This window comes from Hemitrygon akajei, chromosome 7 (genome assembly GCF_048418815.1).
Source record: "Hemitrygon akajei chromosome 7, sHemAka1.3, whole genome shotgun sequence".
Classification (NCBI taxonomy): domain Eukaryota; kingdom Metazoa; phylum Chordata; class Chondrichthyes; order Myliobatiformes; family Dasyatidae; genus Hemitrygon; species Hemitrygon akajei.
In genome coordinates, this window is record NC_133130.1 from 3,193,184 (window position 1) to 3,213,568 (window position 20,385).

The 20,385-nt window shown below is 47.5% G+C and overlaps 1 protein-coding gene across 1 annotated transcript in view; it reads left to right on the forward strand.

Annotated features, from left to right (window-relative positions):
- The first annotated feature begins 16,325 nt into the window (after positions 1-16,325).
- The window catches only part of LOC140729929 (adenylate cyclase type 8-like), a 45,253-nt gene continuing 41,193 nt past the window's right edge, over positions 16,326-20,385 (forward strand). Inside the window, exon 1 of the mRNA XM_073050093.1 lies at positions 16,326-16,433. Within this exon, the coding sequence (XP_072906194.1) occupies positions 16,386-16,433 (48 nt within the window). The 5' untranslated portion in view covers positions 16,326-16,385. The remainder of the gene's footprint in view (positions 16,434-20,385) is intronic.

Consider the following 20,385-nt stretch of genomic DNA (forward strand, 5'->3'; position numbering starts at 1 on the left):
GTTTCCAGCAAGGCTACAAGATGGCTTTTTAGAGCAGTTCATGGTTGAGCCCACGAGAGGATCAGCTATTCTGGTCTCGGTGATGTGTAATCAATCGAAATTGATGAGAGAGCTTAAGGTAAAAGCACCCTTGGGGGAAAGTAATCATAATATGATCAAACAAGAGAAAATCTGCAGATGCTGGAAGTCTAAACAATACATGCAAAATGCTGGAGGGACTCAGCAGTCTTTGAAAAAGATTAAATAGTTGATGTACTGGGCCATAACCCTTTATCAGAACTAATATGATCAAATTCACCCTGAAATTTGAGGAGAAAAAGAATTTGAGAAGTCAGGTGCAGTTCTTTAACATCTGCCGGATGATGCTGAGGATGTTCTACGAGGCTGTGGTGGCCAGTGCTATCATGTTTGCTGTTGTGTGCTGGGGCAGCAGGCTGAGGGTAGCAGACACCAACAGAATCAACAAACTCATTCGTAAGGCCAGTGATGTTGTGGGGGTGGAACTGGACTCTCTGATGGTGGTGTCTGAAAAGAGGATGCTGTCCAAGTTGCACGCCATCAGGACAATGTCTCCCATCCACTCCATAATGTACTGGTTAGGCACAGGAGTACATTCAGCCAGAGACTCATTCCACCGAGATGTAACACTGAGCATTCCTGCCTGTGGCCATCAAACTTTACAACTCCTCCCTCAGAGTGTCAGACACCCTGAGCCAATAGGCTGGTCTTGGACTAATTTTCAGTCGGCATTATTTACTTATTATTATTTAATTATTTATGGTTTTATATTGCTGTATTTCTACACTATTCTTGGTTGGTGTGGCTGTAACGAAACCCAGTTTCCCTCGGGACCAATAAAGTATGCCTGTCTGTCTGAGTAACCTCGCTGTGTACTGCTCCCGCCGCTGATTTGGACTATTGGAATGTTCCCAAACTGTGGGACTGCAATACCCAAAACTATAAGGGATGAAGACACAGTTGACACTTTTTAACCCTGTTTTTAACTAACATCTTTTGTCTTTTATTTTCATGTTTGCCCTTTATCCCACTGTAAAGAACTTTGAACGACATTGTCCGTATGAAGTTGTGTGGTTGCTGTGGGAGGGTCTGGTGGGTGCTGTCGAGCTGAGTTCACCTGCACAAGAGCAAGGTGTCCATGAAGAGGCTTGGTCATGAGGCTGCTGGGGACAATGTGGACAATGGAGTGGCCCTAACCTGGACTTGTGTTTCTTCCTTCAGTTTTTTATGCTGGTTGGTGTGCCAACCATTGTCACTTGCGCTGTCTTTCTCCATCTGCATTCGGTTGTGAAGATGTTGTGTCTTGCAGTGATCATGGCCAGCTATATCTACATTACTGAAGTCGCCCTGGATCATGATAATCCTCAAACATCAGTGACCAGGTAATGACCCCAGCTTCCAGAAACATTGCCAGCAAACTGAGATTTTCAACATAGAACATAGAAAAATAGAAAACCTACAGCGCAATACAGGCTCTTCGACCCACAATGCTGTACCGAACATGTCCTTACTTTAGAAATTACCTAGGGTTACCCATAGCCCTCTGTTTTTCTAAGCTCCATGTACCTATCCAAGAGTTTCTTAAAAGACCCTGTTGTATCAACTTCCACCACTCCATACATTTACCACTCTCTACAGAAAAAAAAACCTTACCCCTGACATCTCCTCTGTACCTACTTCCAAGCACCTTAAAACTGTGCCTTCTCATGTTAGCTATTTCAGCCCTGGGAAAAAGCCTCTGACTATCCACATGATCGATCCCTTTCATCATCTTATACACCTCTATCAGGTCACCTCTCATCCTCCATCTGACTATATAGCTGCAACATTACCTCTCGGCTCCTAAACTTAATCCCACGTTTGATGAAGGCCAATGCACCGTATGCTTTCTTAACCACAGATTCACAACCTGCGCATCTGCTTTGAGCGTCATATGGGCTCAGACCCCAAGATCCCTCTGATCCTCCACACTGCCAAGAGTCTTAACATTAATACTTTATTCTGCCATCATATTTAACCTACCAAAATGAACCACCTCACACTCACACTTATCTGGGTTAAACTCCATCTGCCACTTCTCAGCCCAGTTTTGCATCCTATCAATGGCTAGCATAAGAGGGCACAGTTTTAAGTGCTTGGAAGTAGATCCAGAGGAGATGTCAGAGGTAAGTTTTTTATGCAGAGTGGTGAGTGCATGGAATGGGCTGCCGGGGACGGAGGTGGAGGCGGATACGATAGGGTCTTTTAAGCGACTGGTGGACAGGTACATGGAGCTTAGAAAAATAGAGGACAATGGGTAGCTCTAGGTAATTTCTAAGCTAAGGACATATTTGGCAAAGCTTTGTGGGCCAAAGGGCCTGTATTGTACTGTAGGTTTTCTATGTTTCTATGTTTCTAACTAATGCTTCATTGTTCCTGTCTAATGCCCTTGTCATTTGCTCTCCTCCAATTTAAAACTCTTTCACAAAGTCCATACCTATTATCTATATCGTTCCTGAAAGACAAGGCGTTGTGGTCACTGTTCCCTAACTGTTCACCCACTGAGAGGTCAGTCACCTGACCAGGCTCATTACCCTGCACAAATGCCAGTCCAGCCCGTCCTCTTGTTGGACCATCCACATATTGATTTAAGAAACCTTCCTGGATTCATTTAATAAATTCAGCCCCATCTAAACCCTTACACTTGGAAGGTCCCTGTTTATATGAGGGAAGTTAAAATTCCCATGACAACACCCCTGTTATTTTCACAGATTTCCTTAATGTGATGACATATCTGTTCCTTGGCAACTATTAGAGTGTCTGTGGTACAATCCCATCAGAGTAATTGCACTCCTCCTGTTCCTGAGTTCCACATAAATGGACTCGGTATCTGACCTCTCCATTCTGTCTGCTCTGTGTGCAGTTGTGATATCGTCTGATTCGTAGTGCAACTCCACCCCCCCCCCCCTTCACCTCATCTTTTCCGAAGCTTCAAAAACCTGGTACGTTAATCATCCATTCTTGCCCCTCTCTTATCCATGTGGTGGATGACTGGGTAGAAAGAAATGTGAGCAACTGCATGGATAGGAACATTGTATAGTCAGTGTGGGGACCTCAGCAAATGACCAATCCCCTACTGTCTCAGGGTGAGATCGACTAATCCCTTACTGTCTCAGGTTGAGACCGACCAATCCCCTACTGTCTCAGGGTGAGATCAACTAATCCCTTACTGTCTCAGAGTGAGACTGACCAATCCCCTACTGTCTCAGGGTGAGATCAACTAATCCCCTACTGTCTCAGGGTGAGATCAACTAATCCCTTACTGTCTCAGGTTGAGACCGACCAATCCCCTACTGTCTCAGGTTGAGACCGACCAATCCCCTACTGTCTCAGGGTGAGATCGACCAATCCCCTACTGTCTCAGGGTGAGATCAACTAATCCCTTACTGTCTCAGGGTGAGACTGACCAATCCCCTACTGTCTCAGGGTGAGATCGACCAATCCCCTACTGTCTCAGGGTGAGATCAACTAATCCCTTACTGTCTCAGGGTGAGACTGACCAATCCCCTACTGTCTCAGGGTGAGATCAACCAATCCCCTACTGTCTCAGGGTGAGATCAACTAATCCCTTACTGTCTCAGGGTGAGACTGACCAATTCCTTACTGTCTCAGGGTGAGACTGACCAATCACTTATGTCTCAGGGTGAGATTGACCAATCCCTTACTGTCTCAGGGTGAGACTGACCAATCGCTTATGTCTCAGGGTGAGATCGACCAATCCCCTACTGTCTCAGGGTGAGATCGACCAATCCCCTACTGTCAGGGTGAGACTGACTAATCCCTTACTGTCTCAGGGTGAGACTGACCAATCGCTTATGTCTCAGGGTGAGATCGACCAATCCCCTACTGTCTCAGGGTGAGATCAACTAATCCCTTACTGTCTCAGGGTGAGATCGACCAATCCCCTACTGTCTCAGGGTGAGATCAACTAATCCCTTACTGTCTCAGGGTGAGACTGACCAATCCCCTACTGTCTCAGGGTGAGATCAACTAATCCCTTACTGTCTCAGGGTGAGATCAACTAATCCCTTACTGTCTCAGGGTGAGATCGACCAATCCCCTACTGTCTCAGGGTGAGATCAGCTAATCCCTTACTGTCTCAGGGTGAGATCGACCAATCCCCTACTGTCTCAGGGTGAGACCGACCAATCCCCTACTGTCTCAGGGTGAGATCGACTAATCCCTTACTGTCTCAGGGTGAGATTGACCAATCCCTTACTGTCTCAGGGTGAGACTGACCAATCCCTTACTCTTTCAGGGTGAGATCAACCAATCCCTGACTGTCCTGGGGTGACCGACCAATCTCTTCCAGTTCCAGGGAGGTTGACCATTTGTCTCCTTTCCCAGGGTGAGACTGACCAATCCTATCATGTGCCAGGGGTGTAATCGATGGATCCGCTATAATTTCTTTGCTGGCTTCCTCAAGCCTGTGTACTGGCTTCCTGCAGCTTTCAAACCACACTCTGTACCTGAAATTTTGTAGTGTGCACAGGTCTCCTCATGTAGAACCACTGATCAACTCTCTTGTCACTGGTCACCTCACTGGTTACCCAACTGTACATCCCATTGGTCACCCCCATTGGTCACATGGCCCACAGGTCACTCCACTGGGCACACAAGCCACCAGCCACCCCTTTGGTCACTCCTCAGAACATGGATAAACTGTCCCAAGCCAGTAGTTGGTAAGTGGGTCAGTGGCAGTGGGAGGAGGGGTCTGTGATGGCCAGAAGAGCTCATCCTGCTCACCCTCTCCAGAGATCCACAACCATAGTTAGAGTTTAATTCAGTTGTTAAAGTAAATCCATGCGACAATCCTCCTTTTTCCCCAGTGCCACCAGGGAGGGAGCCCAATCTGTATGTCACTCCCTACCCCCCAGTGTAACCGGTCACTGTTAGGGACAGGCAGGAACATAGAATAGTACAGCACATTACAGGCCCTTCGGCCCGCAATGTTGTGCTGACCCTCAAACCCTGCCTCACATATAACCCCCACCTTAAATTCCTCCATATACTTGCCTAGTAATCTCTTAAACTTCACTAGTGTGTCCGCCTCCAAAGAACAGCTGACATAGACACAGAAACCCACATCTTCGTGTGATTCCCTGCTAAAGTGATCATTGTTTTGTTTCTGCCTTCACAGTGTCTACATCAAGTGGCATCGAGGAATCATCGTCGTGCTGATGTTAATGTTTGTCATAACTGTGTTTTACCATGGGCGACAGGTAAAGCACTCAATGCCTAGAAATGGTGAATGGAAATATTGATGCATGTGTTGGTAGGTTTGTAAATGATACAGGGATTGTTAGAGTTCTCGACACAGGAAAGGGCTGTAAAGGAACACAGCAGACTATAAACCAATGACATACCCATAAAACCATGGGTTATAGGAGCAGAATTAGGCCATTCAGCCCATCGAGTCTGTGCTGACATTCCATATGGCTGATTTACAGTGCCTATAAAGGTATTCACCCCTCTCCCCCGGAAGTTTTCATGTTTTATTGTTTTGCAACATTGAATCACAGTGGATTTAATTTGGCTGTTTTGGCACTGATCAATAGAAAAACCTTCTGTGTCAAAGTGAAAACAAATTTCTACAAATGGGTCTAAATTTATCAGTTATTAAACACAAAATAATTGATTGCATAATTACCCCCTTCAAGTCAGTATTTAATAGATGCACCTTTGGCAGGAATTACAGCCTTGAGTCTGTGTGGATGAATCTTTATCAGCTTTGCATATCTGGACACTGCAATTTTTCCCCATTACAAAACTGCTCAAGCTCTGTCAGATTGCATGGGGATCATGAGTGAACAGGCCTTTTCAAGTCCAGCCACAAACTGTCAATTGGATTGAGGTCTGGACTCTGACTTGGCCACTCCAGGACATGAATTTTGTTTTTTAACCATTCCTGTGTAGCTTTGACTTTATGCTACGGGTCATTGTCTCACTGGAAAACAACTTGTCTCACTAGCTTCAGTTGCATCAGGTTTTCATCCAGGATTTTCCCTGGATCTTGCTGCATTCATTTTACCTTCTACCTTCACAAGCAATCCAGAGCCTGCTACAGTGAAGCATCGCCACAGTATGATGCAGCCACCACCATATTTCACAGTGGGAATGGTGTGTTTTTGATGATGTGCAATGTTTGGAATATGCCAAACATAGTGTTTAGTCTGAAGACCAAAAAGCTCAGTTTTGGTTTCAAAAGACCATAGAACCTTCTTCCAGCTGACTTCAGAGTCTCCCACTTGCCTTCTGGCAAGCTCTAACCAAAAATTTTGTGTGTTTCTTTTTCACTAGTGGCTTTCTCTTTGCCACTCTCCCATAAAGCTGTGACTGATGAAGTACCTGGGCAACAATGGTATGCTCAGTCTCTCCCAACTCAGCCACTGAGGCTTGTAACTCCTCCAGAGTTGTCTTAGGTCTCTTGGTGGCCTTCCTCAGTAGTCCCCTGCTTGCATGGTCGCTCTGTTTTCGAGGACAGCCTGCTCTAGACAGATTTACAGCTGTGCCATATTCTTTCCATTTCTTGATGATTCACATAACTGTACTCCAGAGGATATTGAGTGACTTGGAAATTTTCTTGTATCCATCTCCTGACTGGTGCTTTTCAATAACCTTTACACAGAGCTCCTTGGAATGTTCTTTTGTCCTCAAGGTGTAGTTTTTGCCAGGATACTGACTCACCAGTAGTTGGATCTTCCAGACACAGGTGTATTTTTACCAAAATCAATTGAAATGCCTTTACTGTGTCTTCTAAAACCATTTGGCTGCACCAGTGATGATTTGGTATGTCATATTAAAGGGGGTGAATACTTATGCAATATTTATGTGTTTTATAACTGTAATTAATTTAGATCACTTTGTAGAGACCTGTTTTCACTTTGACACAAAAGAGACTTTTTCTGTTGATCAGTGTCAAAAAAGCCAAATTAAATCCCCTGTGATTCAATGTTGTAAAACAATAAAATATGAAAACTTCCAATAGGTTCTGTATTAAGCCTCTGAACCCCATTCTCCTGCCTTCTCCCTGTAACCCATGATTCCCTGACTAATCACGAACCTGTTGACCTCTGCTTTAAATATACTCAAGAACTTGTCCTCCACAGCTGCCTGTGGCAATGAATTCCACAGATTCATCATTCTCTGGCCAAAGAGTACAGAGTAAAGAGAACATCTCTGTTCTAAATGGAATTCACTCTATTCTGAGGCAGTGCACTCTGGTCCTGGACTTTCCCACTATTGGAAACATCCTTTCCACATCTTCTCTATCTCAGCCTTTCAATATTTAGAACCATAGAACATTACAGCACAGAAACAGGCCTTCTGGCCCTCCTTGACTGTGCCAAACCATTTTTCTGCCTAGTCCCACTGACCTGCACCTGGGCCATATCCCTCCAAACCCCTCTCATCCATATACCTGTCCAAGTTTTTCATAAATGTCAAGTCAAGTCAAGTCAACTTTTATTGTCATTTCGACCATAACTGCTGGTACAGTGCATAGTAAAAATGAGACAACGTTTTTCAGGACCATGGTTTACATGACACAGTACAAAAAACTAGACTGAACTACGTAATAAAAAAAACACAGAGAAGGCTACACTAGACTACAGACCTACACAGGACTGCGTAAAGTGCACAAAAACAGTGCAGGCATTACAATAAATAATAAACAGGACAGTAGGGCAAGGTGTCAGTCCAGGCTTCGGGTATTGAGGAGTCTGATAACTTGGGGGAAGAAACTGTTATATAGTCTGGTCGTAAGAGCCCAAATGCTTCGGAGACTTTTCCCAGATGGCAGGAGGGAGAAGAGATTGTATGAGGGGTGCATGGGGTCCTTCATAATGCTGTTTCCTTTGCAGATGCAGCGTGTAGTGTAAAAAGTGAGCCCACATTTACCACTTCATCTGGCAGCTCATTCCACACTCCCACCACTCTGTGTGAAGAAGCCCCCCCTCCAATGTTCCCTTTAAACTTTTCCCGCTTCACCCTTAACCCATGACCCCTGTTTTTTTTTCCCCTGGCCTCAGTGGAAAAAGCCTGCTTACATTCACTCTATCTGTACCCATCATAATTTTATACACCTCTATCAAATCACCCCTCATTCTCCTACGCTCCAGGGAATAAAGTCCTAACCTATTCAACCTTTCTCTGTAACTCAGTTTCTCAAGTCCCGGCAACATCCTTGTAAACCTTCTTTGCACTCTTTCAACCTTATTAATATCCCTCCTGTAATTAGGTGACCAAAACTGCACACAATACTCCATATTCGGTCTCACCAATGTCTTATACAACCTCACCATTACATTCCAACTCTTATACTCAATATTTGATTTATAAAGGCCAATGTACCAAAAGCTTTCTTTACAACCCTATCTACTTGTGACGCCACTTTTAGGGAATTATGTATCTGTACTCCCAGATCCCTCTGTTCTACTGCACTCCTCAGTGTCCTACCATTTACCTTGTATGTTCTACCTTGGTTTGACCTTCCGAAGTGCAATACCTCACACTTGCCTCTATTAAACTCCATCTGCTATTTTTCTGCCCATTCCTCCAACTGGTCCAAATCCCTCTGCAAGCTTTGAAAATCTTCCTCACTGTCCACTACACCTCCAATCTTTGTATCATCAACAAATTTGCTGATCCAATTTGCCACATTATCATCCAGATCATTGATATAGATGACAAATAACAATGAACCCAGCACTGATCCCTGTGGCACACCACTAGTCACAGGCCTCCACTCAGAGTAGCAATCCTCCACTACCACTCTCTGGCTTCTTCCATTGAGCCAATGTCTAATCCAATTTACTACCTCTCCATGTATACCTAGCGACTGAATCTTCATAACTAACCTCCCATGCGGGACCTTGTCAAAGGCCTTACTGAAGTCCATGTATACAACATCCACTGCCTTCCCTTCATCTACTTTTCTGGTAACTTCCTCAAAAAATTCTAATAGATTGGTTAGACATGACCTACCACACTCACAGCCATGCTGACTTTTCCTAATTAGTCCTTGTCTATCCAAATACTTGTAGATCCCATCTCTTAGTATTCCTTCCAATAATTTACCTACTACCAATGTCAAATAATGTACCGGCCTATAATTTCCCGGCTTACTTTTTGAGCCTTTTTTAAACGACGGAACTACATGAGCTATCCTCCAATCCTCCGGCACCTGACCCGTGGATATTGACATTTTAAATATTTCTGCCAGGGCCCCTGCAATTTCAACACTAGTCTCCTTCAAGGTCTGAGTGAATATGCTGTCAGGTCCTGGGGATTTATCTACTCTGATTTGCCTCAAGATAGCAAGCACCTCCTCCTCTTTAATCTGTATAAGTTCCATGACCTCCCTACTTGTTTGCCTTGTTTCCATAGACTCCATTCCAGTTTCCTTAGTAAATACAGATACAAAAAACCTATTTAATATCTCTCCCATTTCTTTTGGTTCCATACATAACCGACCACTCTGATCTTCAAGAGGACCAATTTAATCCCTTTTGCTCTTAACATACCTGTGGAAGCTCTTAGGATTATCCTTCACCCTGACTGCCAAAGCAACCTCATGTCTTCTTTTAGCCCTCCTGATTTCTTTCTTAAGTATTTTCTCTTTTTATACTCCTCAAGCATCTCATTTCCTCCCTGTTGCCTATACATGTTATACATCTCTCTCTTCTTCCTTATCAGAGTTCCAATATCCCTCGAGAACCAAGGTTCCTTATTCTTGTTCATTTTGCCTTTAACCCTGACAGGAACATACAAACTTTGCACTCTCAAAATTTCTCCTTTGAAGGCCTCCCACTTACCAATCACATCCTTGCCAGAGAACAACCTGTCCCAATCCACACTTTTTAGATCCTTTCTCATTTCTTCAAATTTGGCCTTTTTCCAGTTTAGAACTTCAACCTGAGGACCAGATCTATCTTTATCCATGATCAAGTTGAAACTAATGACCATTTGTACCATTTGTGCAGAAGTTAACTGAAAGTCATGCCATTAATCCTTCAAGAAATTTACTGTTCTGATGCGCTTGTCTTCACTGCAATTGGCATTGACTTTTTTGGTGAAGGTTCTTTTTTAAAGATTTGAAATTTGTTTTTGTTTTAGTGGATTTAAATGAGATTTCCACATCCACCCCCAGAATTCTAAACTCCAGCGAGTTCAGGTCCAGAATCATTAAACGCTCCTCGTATATTAACCCATTCGTTCCTGACATTAATCTCATGAGCCTGCTCTGCACTGAGAGATGTCAGATGGAGCCAGATGCTAGCCAGTGTTAGGTGATGCACCCTGAAGCTGGCAGGACTGAGCAGGGTTAATGTACAGATGGATCTTGACGACAGAAGTACCACAACACAAGGGTGGTCTTTGGCATTTGTTCATTCATCTGGGCACTGAGCATTAAAGTTGGAAACTTGTTAGTCAGTTCTATAAGATTTTGATCAGGCCACACTTAGAGTTCTTGTTACCCCACTACAGGAAGGATGAGGAAGCTGTAGAGAGGGTACAGAAGACGCTTAACTGGATGCTGCCTGATTTGAAGGAGAGTTTGGGCAAACTTGGGATGTCAGTATCTTTTCACCATAATACAAGTGTCAGGTAGTAGATCATCACATGCATTTAGCTGAGAGAGGGAAGGTTGAGGGATATGGGAGGCTGGGTCACAATTATTTATTTTGAGAGCCACAGACGAGAATGGGAGGATAGGGATCGTGTACATACAGCAGTGACTGCTTCATTTGGCATTGTGGTCACCACAGGCATGGTGGGCTGAAGGGACCATTCTATGCTGAACATCCAGCTCCTTGCAGTGTTCATTACATGTGAAGCAACCATGTTGTGTCTGGAATTCCACTGAATGAGGACCTGTGCCTCAAAGTACACAAGCTGGTCATAGGCCCATCCCAGGGATTTGGGGTATACAACCTGGGCTTTGGCCTGGTCACAGTCCCATCCCAGGGATTTGGGGTATACAGCCTGGGCCTTGGCCTGGTCACAGTCCCATCCCAGGGATTTGGGGTATACAGCCTGGGCCTTGGCCTGGTCACAGTCCCATCCCAGGGATTTGGGGTATACAGCCTGGGCCTTGGCCTGGTCACAGTCCCATCCCAGGGATTTGGGGTATATAGCCTGGGCCTTGGCCTGGTCACAGTCTCATCCCAGGGATTTGGGGTATACAACCTGGGGCTTGGCCTGGTCACAGTCCTATCCCGAGGCCTTTGGGTACACATGTAGGCCTTGGCTAGACTTGGCCTATCCTAGAGTCTTGAGTACACAAACAAGAGAAAATCTGCAAGTGTTGGAAATCCAAGCAACACACACAAAATGTTGGCCAGGCAGCATCTGTGAAAAAGAGTCCAGTCAATGTTTTGGGCTGAAACCCTTTGGCAGGACTGGAGGAAAGAAGTTGAGGAGTAGATTTGAAAGGTGGATGGAGGGGAGCGAGAAACACCAGGCAATAGGGGAAGTACATGGTATCACAGCGGGGGAACAGTGAGAGAGTTTCACTGAACTCCCATCAAAGTCTCTTCCAGGGATGCCTACTCTGAAGAAGTTTAAATCTTTCCTTCAAGATTCCCTTCTCTTTCACTGCTCCCTTGCTGTGATACCATGTGCGTCACTTATCGCCTGGCATTTCTCTCTCCCCTCTCCCCACTTTCAAATCTACTCCTCAACTTTTTCTCCAGTCCTGCCGAGAAGCTTGTATTTATTTAGAGATAAATAACATGGAACAAGCTCTTCATTGAATGGCATTGCTCAGCAGCCTAATCACAGGACAATTTACAATGAACCTAACTAACCTACTTAACTTACTAACCGGTATGTTGTTGGACTGTGAAGTAGGTCTTTAGACTTACCAATTAACCTATTAACCGGTACGTCTTTGGACTGTGGGAGGAAATTGAAGCATCTGAAGGAAACCCAGGTGGACATACAAACTCAATACAGGTGACACCTGATTTGAACCGCAAATCCCACTGCAGTTGCACAAAGTGGTACGATGCCGTGGCATCCTGGGAGGTTGGACTGGAGAGACCTTTCAGCACCCCTGACCAGCTGCCTCTCCCCCACGTGCTTGGCAGGTCGAGTCAACAGCACGACTGGACATCCTATGGAGGCTGCTGGCCAAAAGTGAGATGGAGGAGATGGCGGAGTTACGGCAACACAATGAGAACCTGCTCAACAACATCCTGCCAAGCCCCGTGGCACACCACTTCCTCAACCGGGAACCAGACAACGAGGTACTGATCCCCACACCACCTGTGGCCCAAGAGCGATGCCTACCCTAAGAAGGCACTGATGTGCTGATGATGCGATGGAGGGGAGGGAAGGGATGGAGGTGGTGGGCGGACACGATGGAATGGAGGGGATGGCAGAGAGATGATGTGATAGAAAAGATGGGGTGGAGGGGATGGGAGGGATGGAGGTGGTGGGCGGACACGATGGAATGGAGGGGATGGCAGAGAGATGATGTGATAGAAAAGATGGGGTGGAGGGGATGGGAGGGATGGAGGTGATGGGCGGACACGATGGAATGGAGGGGATGGCAGAGAGATGATGTGATAGAAAAGATGGGGTGGAGGGGATGGGAGGGATGGAGGTGGTGGGCGGACACGATGGAATGGAGGGGATGGCAGAGAGATGATGTGATAGAAAAGATGGGGTGGAGGGGATGGGACAGGGACAGAATGGAAATGGTTGTACAGAAGGGGATGGGATGGAGATGATGGGAGAAAGTGGATGGCAGAGGGATGATGAGACAGAGTGAATGGTTTGGAATGATGGGATGGATGCAGTAAGTTGGAGGTGTGGGAGGCTGCTGGTGGGATGGAGACGGTGGGAAGGAGTTTATGAGACGTAGTTATGTGACAGATCCAGTAGGATGGTAGCGATGGGACAGAGGTGATGGGAGAGAGATGATGGGACAATGGATGGTTCAGTAGCGATGGGACAGAGGTGATGGGAGAGAGATGATGGGACAGTGGATGGTTCGGTAGCGATGGGACAGAGGTGATGGGAGAGAGATGATGGGACAGTGGATGGTTCGGTAGCGATGGGACAGAGGTGATGGGAGAGAGATGATGGGACAGTGGATGGTTCGGTAGCGATGGGACAGAGGTGATGGGAGAGAGATGATGGGACAGTGGATGGTTCGGTAGCGATGGGACAGAGGTGATGGGAGAGATGATGGGACAGTGGATGGTTCGGTAGTGATGGGACAGAGGTGATGGGAGAGAGATGATGGGACAGTGGATGGTTCGGTAGCGATGGGACAGAGGTGATGGGAGAGAGATGATGGGACAGTGGATGGTTCAGTAGCGATGGGAAGGAGGCAGTGAGTCTGAGAGAGTGGGATGTAATTGATGGGATGGAGATGGTGGGACAGGAGGGGTGGGATGGAAAGGATGGGATGGGACAGAGAGGACGGGATGGTGATGGTGGGACAGAGAGGCTGGGGCAGAGTCGGTGGGACAGAGTGGATGGGGTGGAGAAGATGGGATAGATGGGCTGGGACGGAGATGGTGGTATGGAGACATTGAGGTGGAACAATGGGACAGAAGGGCTGAGACGAAGGGAACTGGATGGAGATGATAGGACAGAGGGGATTGGAGGGAGGTGATGGGGTGGAGGGGATCAGAGGGAGGTGATGGGATGGAGGGGATCAGAGGGAGGTGATGGGACGGAGGGGATTGGAGGGAGGTGATGGAGTGGAGGGGATCAGAGGGAGGTGATGGGACGGAGGGGATTGGAGGGAGGTGATGGGATGGAGGGGATTGGAGGGTGGTGATGGGATGGAGGGGATTAGAGGGAGGTGATGGGATGGAGGGGATTGGAGGGTGGTGATGGGATGGAGGGGATTGGAGGGAGGTGATGGGATGGAGGGGATTGGAGGGAGGTGATGGGACGGAGGTGATGGAGTGGAGGGGATCAGAGGGAGGTAATGGGACGGAGGGGATTGGAGGGAGATGATAGGATGGAGGGAATTGGAGGGAGATGATGGGATGGAGGGGATTGGAGGGTGGTGATGGGAAGGGGATTGGAGGGAGGAGATGGGACGGAGGGGATTGGAGGGAGGTGATGGGATGGAGGGGATCGGAGGGAGGTGATGGGGTGGAGGGGATTGGAGGAAGGTGTTGGGACGGAGGGGATTGGAGGGAGGGGATGGGGTGGAGGGGATTGGAGGGAGGTGATGGGACAGAGGGGATTGGAGGGAGGTGATAGGACGCAGGGGATTGGAGGTGATGGGACGGAGGGGATTGGAGGGAGGTGATGGGATGGAGGGGATTGGAGGGAGGTGATGGGGTAGAGGGGATCAGAGGGAGGTGATGGGATGGAGGGGATTGGAGGGAGGTGATGGGATGGAGGGGATTGGAGGTGATGAGATGGAGGGGATTGGAGGGAGGTGGGATGGAGGGGATTGGAGGGTGGTGATGGGATGGAGGGGATTGGAGGGAGGTGATGGGACGGAGGTGATGGAGTGGAGGGGATCAGAGGGAGGTAATGGGACAGAGGGGATTGGAGGGAGATGATAGGATGGAGGGAATTGGAGGGAGATGATGGGATAGGGGATTGGAGGGTGGTGATGGGATGGAGGGGATTGGTGGAGATGGGACGGAGGGGATTGGAGGGAGGTGATGGGATGGAGGGGATTGGAGGGAGGTGATGGGGTGGAGGGGATTGGAGGAAGGTGATGGGATGGAGGGGATTGGAGGGAGGGGATGGGGTGGAGGGGATTGGAGGGAGGTGATGGGACAGAGGGGATTGGAGGGAGGTGATAGGACGGAGGGGATTGGAGGTGATGGGATGGAAGGGATTGGAGGGAGGTGATGGGACAGAGGGGATTGGAGGGAGGTGATGGGATGGAGGTGATTGGAGGGAGGTGATGGGGTGGAGGGGATCAGAGGGAGGTGATGGGATGGAGGGGATTGGAGGGAGATGATGGGATGAAGGGGATTGGAGGTGATGAGATGGAGGGGATTGGAGGGAGGTGATGGGATGGAGGGGATTGGAGGGTGGTGATGGGATGGAGGGGATTGGAGGGAGGTGGGATGGAGGGGATTGGAGGGAGGGGATGGGATGGAGGGGATCAGAGGGAGGTGATGGGGTGGAGGGGATTGTAGGGAGGGGATGGGATGGAGGGGATTGGAGGGAGGTGATGGGACGGAGGGGATCAGAGGGAGGTGATGGGATGGAGGGGATTGGAGGGAGGTGATGGGACGGAGGGGATCAGAGGGAGGTGATGGGGTGGAGGGGATTGGATGGAGGGGATGGGATGGAGGGGATTGGAGGGAGGTGATGGGACGGAGGGGATTGGAGGGTGGGGATGGGATGGAGGGGATTGGAGGGAGGGGATGGGATGCAGGGGATGGGACAGAGATGGCAGTGACGATGGGAACGAGGCATTGGGCTGGAGTGGATGGGACAGAGACGGTGGGATGGAGGCGACGGAACGAAGACAATGAGACGGACAGGATGGAGACAGTGAGTCTTCGTGGAGGTGGGACGTAGACAGCGGGATGGACAGCAGCGCTGAGACGATGGGATGGAGACTATGGAGGGGAGGTGATGGGACAGAGACACTGGGACGGAGGGACGGGGTGGAGATGGTGGGATGGGGGATGGGACAGGGAATGGGACGGGGATGGGACGGGGGATGGAAGTCGGGGATGGGAGAGGGAATGGGACGGTGGATGGGGATGGGAGAGGGAATGGGACAGGGGATGGGTCAGGGGATGGGATGGGGGATGGGTCAGGGGATGGGACGGGGGATGGGAGTGGGAATGGGACGGGGGATGGGATGGGGATGGGAGAGGGAATGGGACAGGGAATGGGATGGGGAATGGGATGGGGATGGGACGGGGGATGGGTCAAGGGATGGGACGGGGGTGGGAGAGGGAATGGGACAGGGGATGGGACGGGGGTGGGAGAGGGAATGGGACGGGGAATGGGACGGGGGATGGGTCAGGGGATGGGATGGGGGATGGGACGGGGGATGGGATGGGGATGGGATGGGGATGGGACGGGGGGTGGGAGCAGGAATGGGATGGGGGATGGGATGGGGGATGGGAGAGGGAATGGGATGGGGGATGTGTCAGGGGATGGGTTGGGGGATGGGACTGGGTATATGATAGTTATATCATAGTTATAGTCATGATAGTTAATTTAATCTTATATTTGATTTAAATTCTAACATCTGTTTGTTTCCTCTTTGTCCCCAGGATCTTTATTTTGAATCACACGATGATGTGGGGGTTCTGTTTGCATCTATCCCAGAATTTAATGCCTTTTACTCACAGGCAGAGAGCAACCAGCAGGGAATGGAGTGCTTACAGCTGCTGAATGAGATCATTGCTGACTTTGATGAGGTGCCTGCTGTGTGCTGAATGTTGACTGGTGGTGGTGGTACTGCTGTTGAATGGACAAGGTCCTTTCTGTGCAGACTGCCTGATTAGAACTCCCTCTGTCCTCTACATAGTGACTTGGAGAACTCTGTCCCACACAGCACATACTCCGGTTTCCTCTGAAAATTCTGGGTGTTGGGGACTTGGAATCAGAATCAGGTTTATTTTCAGTGGCATACGTTGTGAAATTCGTTGTTTTGTGGCAACAGTGCGTACATTAACAAAATACTATACATTCAGTGGCCACCTTATTAGGTGGCTGTACACCTGCTCATTAATCGGCCGGTCACGTTGCAGCAACTCAATGCGTAAATGCATGTGGATATGGTTAAGAAGTTCAGTTGTTCTTTTCCCAAACACCAGAATGGGGAAGCAGTGTGATCTAAGTAACTTTGGCTGTGATTGTTGGTGCCAGACAGGGTGGTTTGAGTATCTGAGAAACTGCTGATCTTCTGAGATTTGCACAGCAAACAATCCAGAGAGTTTACAGAGAATAGTGCAAAAGAACAAAAAAAAATGTGAGGGGCGGCCCTGTGGGTGAGAACAGGTATGAGGAGAATGGTCAAGCTGATAGGAAGGCGAAAGTAACTCAAATAACCCCACATTACAACAGTGGTGTAGAGAAGAGCATCTCTGAACACTCAGCATGTTGCACCTTGTAGTGGCTGGGCTACAGCAACAGAAGACCACAAACTTACATTCTGTGGCCATTTACGTTCAGGAACAGGAGGTGCCTCGGGAAATGGTCACTCAGTGTATACATTGCAATAAGAAAATATAATTAAAAATTAGCAAGAGGCAGTGTTCATTGGTTCATTGATTATTTAGAAATCTGATGGCGGAGAGCAAAAAGCTGTTACTAAAGTGTTGTTTCACCATCATTAAATGCCTCAGCCAGTCCATCATTGATCTAGGTCACAGTAGATCTGGTCATGGGCTTGGCCCCACTCTCTCACCTGTTTCCCCCCACTTTCCATATCTCCAGTGATACTGTCTCCATAGCTGTTTGGGGCAGACAATTCACACACTCACCAGATCATAGGGAAGGAGTCCTTCAGCTGTCTGCGACATGGGAGGGCCCTAATCTTCAATGCCACCCCCCCCCCCCAGCACACACTATTTCCCACTCAGAACCATAAACGTTTATCAGAGTTCTGCAAGGTATTCCTTGACATCCTGAGTTAGAGGGCCATGCAGAACAGAGTGATGTCCCTCGCTCCCCCAACCCAAGACGCAGCATTTAATTCTTCCTCTTCCTTCCCCCTCATTCCCTTTGCAACACGGAATAAAGTTCCAGCCTATTTAATCTTTCCCTATAACTCAGGTCAAGTCCCAACAACATCCTTGTAAATTTCTTTCTGTACTCTTTTCAATCTTATCGATATCTTTCCTGTAGATAGGTGCCCAAAACTGCACACAATAACCTAAGCAACACACACAAAACGCTGGAGGAACTGAGCCAGCCAGGCAGCATCTATGGAAAAAAGTCAACATTTCCTAAATTAATCACCTAATTAATTCTCCAATAACCTAAATTAATTCTCACCAATGTCTTACACAAATTCAACACAACATCCCAACTCCTGTAATTTGATTTATGAAGGCCAGTGTGACAAAAGCCTACTTTACCAGCCGATCTGCCTGAGACACCACTTTCAATAAGTTATGGACCTGTATTCCCAGATCTCTCTATGCTACCGTACACCTCAGTGCCCTACCATTCACTGTGTAAGTCCTCCCTAGCTTGTTCCCCCAATGTACAACACCTCACACTTGCCTGCATTAAATTCCATCTGCCATTTTTCAGCCCATAGTCTTCACCTCTTGCACATATCTACACACTAGGGATAATTTACAGTAACCAACTACCTTATGTCTCCGAAAAACCAGACATTCAATTAAGATCACCCTGTCACAGGAATAACGAGCAAATTCCACACTGACAGTACCCAAGGTCCTCTTCCCACATCTGGACAGTTCCGGTTACCCATTAAAGGAAGGGTGTCGAGGCTTTGGAGAGGGTGCAAAAGTGGTTTACCACGATGAGTCCCGAAGAAGGGTCTCAGCCCAAAACGTCATCTGTTGGCTCTTCTCCATGGGTGCAGCATGACTTGCTGAATTCCACCAGCATTTTGTGTCTGCTCTTACCAGGATGTTGCCTGGATTTGAGGGCATGTGCTTTAATGAAAGGTTAGACAAACTTCGGTTATTTTGCCGATGGCTGTTGGCGGGGGCGTCTTAATACGCTTGGCAGAGGATGGTGCTTGGAGAAGCTGTGCCGGAGGGGATGGTCGGAGGCTCAGAGGTTCGATGGAGTCCGCTGCGGTCGGAGCGCTTTCACTGTGTGCAGTGTCTGCGAGGCTGGGTTCCATGGAGCTTTCATTGTGCGCTGCGTCTGCAAGGCTGAGTCGGGCGGCGCCGTGGGAGTCCATAGCTGGGGTATTCCCTTCTGCCGCTGGCGTGGGATGACGAGTCTATCGGGATCCTGAGGACTCGTGGAAACTGTGTGGTGGTTTCTTTTGAACTTATAGTCTTTTAATAGCTTTGGACTATGTTTACTGTGCCCATGGTCTGTTTTTTTTTATCAATTATGCTATTGTTTGCACTGTTGTAACTATGTGGTTTTGAGCAGCTCTTGTAGCTTTAGTTTTTGGTCTTGTTTTGTCTGGTGAGATTGGAGCTCCTTTCCGGGGAACGCGCTAAGACGGTAGCGCGATATTAATACGCAGCAGCCTCTCTGGACTCTGGATTGGGGATTGCAAAACGTTATGTGGATTTTCTGGTGTAGTCTGTTTTGTCATATGCTTTTGTGATATCATTCTGGAGGAACATTGTCTCATTTTTTAACTTCATTGCATTTGTGGTTTCTAAATGACAATAAACTGAATCTGAATCTGAATCTGAATTTTCTCTGGAACGGCAGAGGCTGAGGGGAGATCTGATAGAGGTTTATAAGGTTATGAGAGGCAGACAATATCTTTTTCCTAGGTTTGAAATGTCTAATACCAGAGGTCATGGATTTAAGGTGAGAGGAGGTATTTTCAAAGGAGCTGTGAGAGTGTTTTTTTTTTACACAGATAGTGGTGGGTGCCTGGAATGTGCTGCTTGATGTGGTGGTAGAGGCAGATACATCAGGGACTTTTAAGAGGTGTTTAAATAGGCACAGGAATGTGAGGAAACTGGAAGGATATGGACATTGTGTGGCAGAAGGGATTAGTTTAGTTGGCCATTTGATTACTAATTGAATTGTTTCAGCACAACATTGTGGGCTGAAGAGCTGATTTAGGTGCCCCATTCACAGCCACAGAATTTCCTGCTTGTTCCTCTAACTGTTGATTTCCTGAAGACCATAAGACATAAGAGCAGAATTAGGCCATTTAACCCATTGAGTCTGCTCTGCCATTCCATCATGGCTGATCCCAGATCCACTCAACCCATACAGCTGTCTTCTTGCCATATCCTTTGCTGCCCTGACCCATCAGGAAACAATTAACTTCCTGTGCTGTATGGTTCTATGTTCTTCCCAGTGAATCTTCTCCACCTTTAATATAAGTACCTCCTTCCCGGAAGATAAGATACAACTTTATTTATCCTGAAGAAAATTATTCTTGCAAGGTTGCTCAGTCAGAAATGTATACTTTAAGATACAAAATTTAAGCATTGAAGTACAAAAACCCCCCACAAAATGTGCATTATAGTGCAAACTACAGATGTGCAATGAAACCACATTCTTGGAGATATATTCCCGAAGATGGAGATTTAAACTGTACACGGTGTTTCAGTTGCCCTCTCTCCCTCTCCCTCTGCCCATTTCCCTATCACAGCAGGACTGTCCTCTACTACATTCACATTCTGTTGCTCCATCCTGAATTACCCCTGAACCTCTGTCACCTCCTTAAACAAGTCTTTCTCCTGC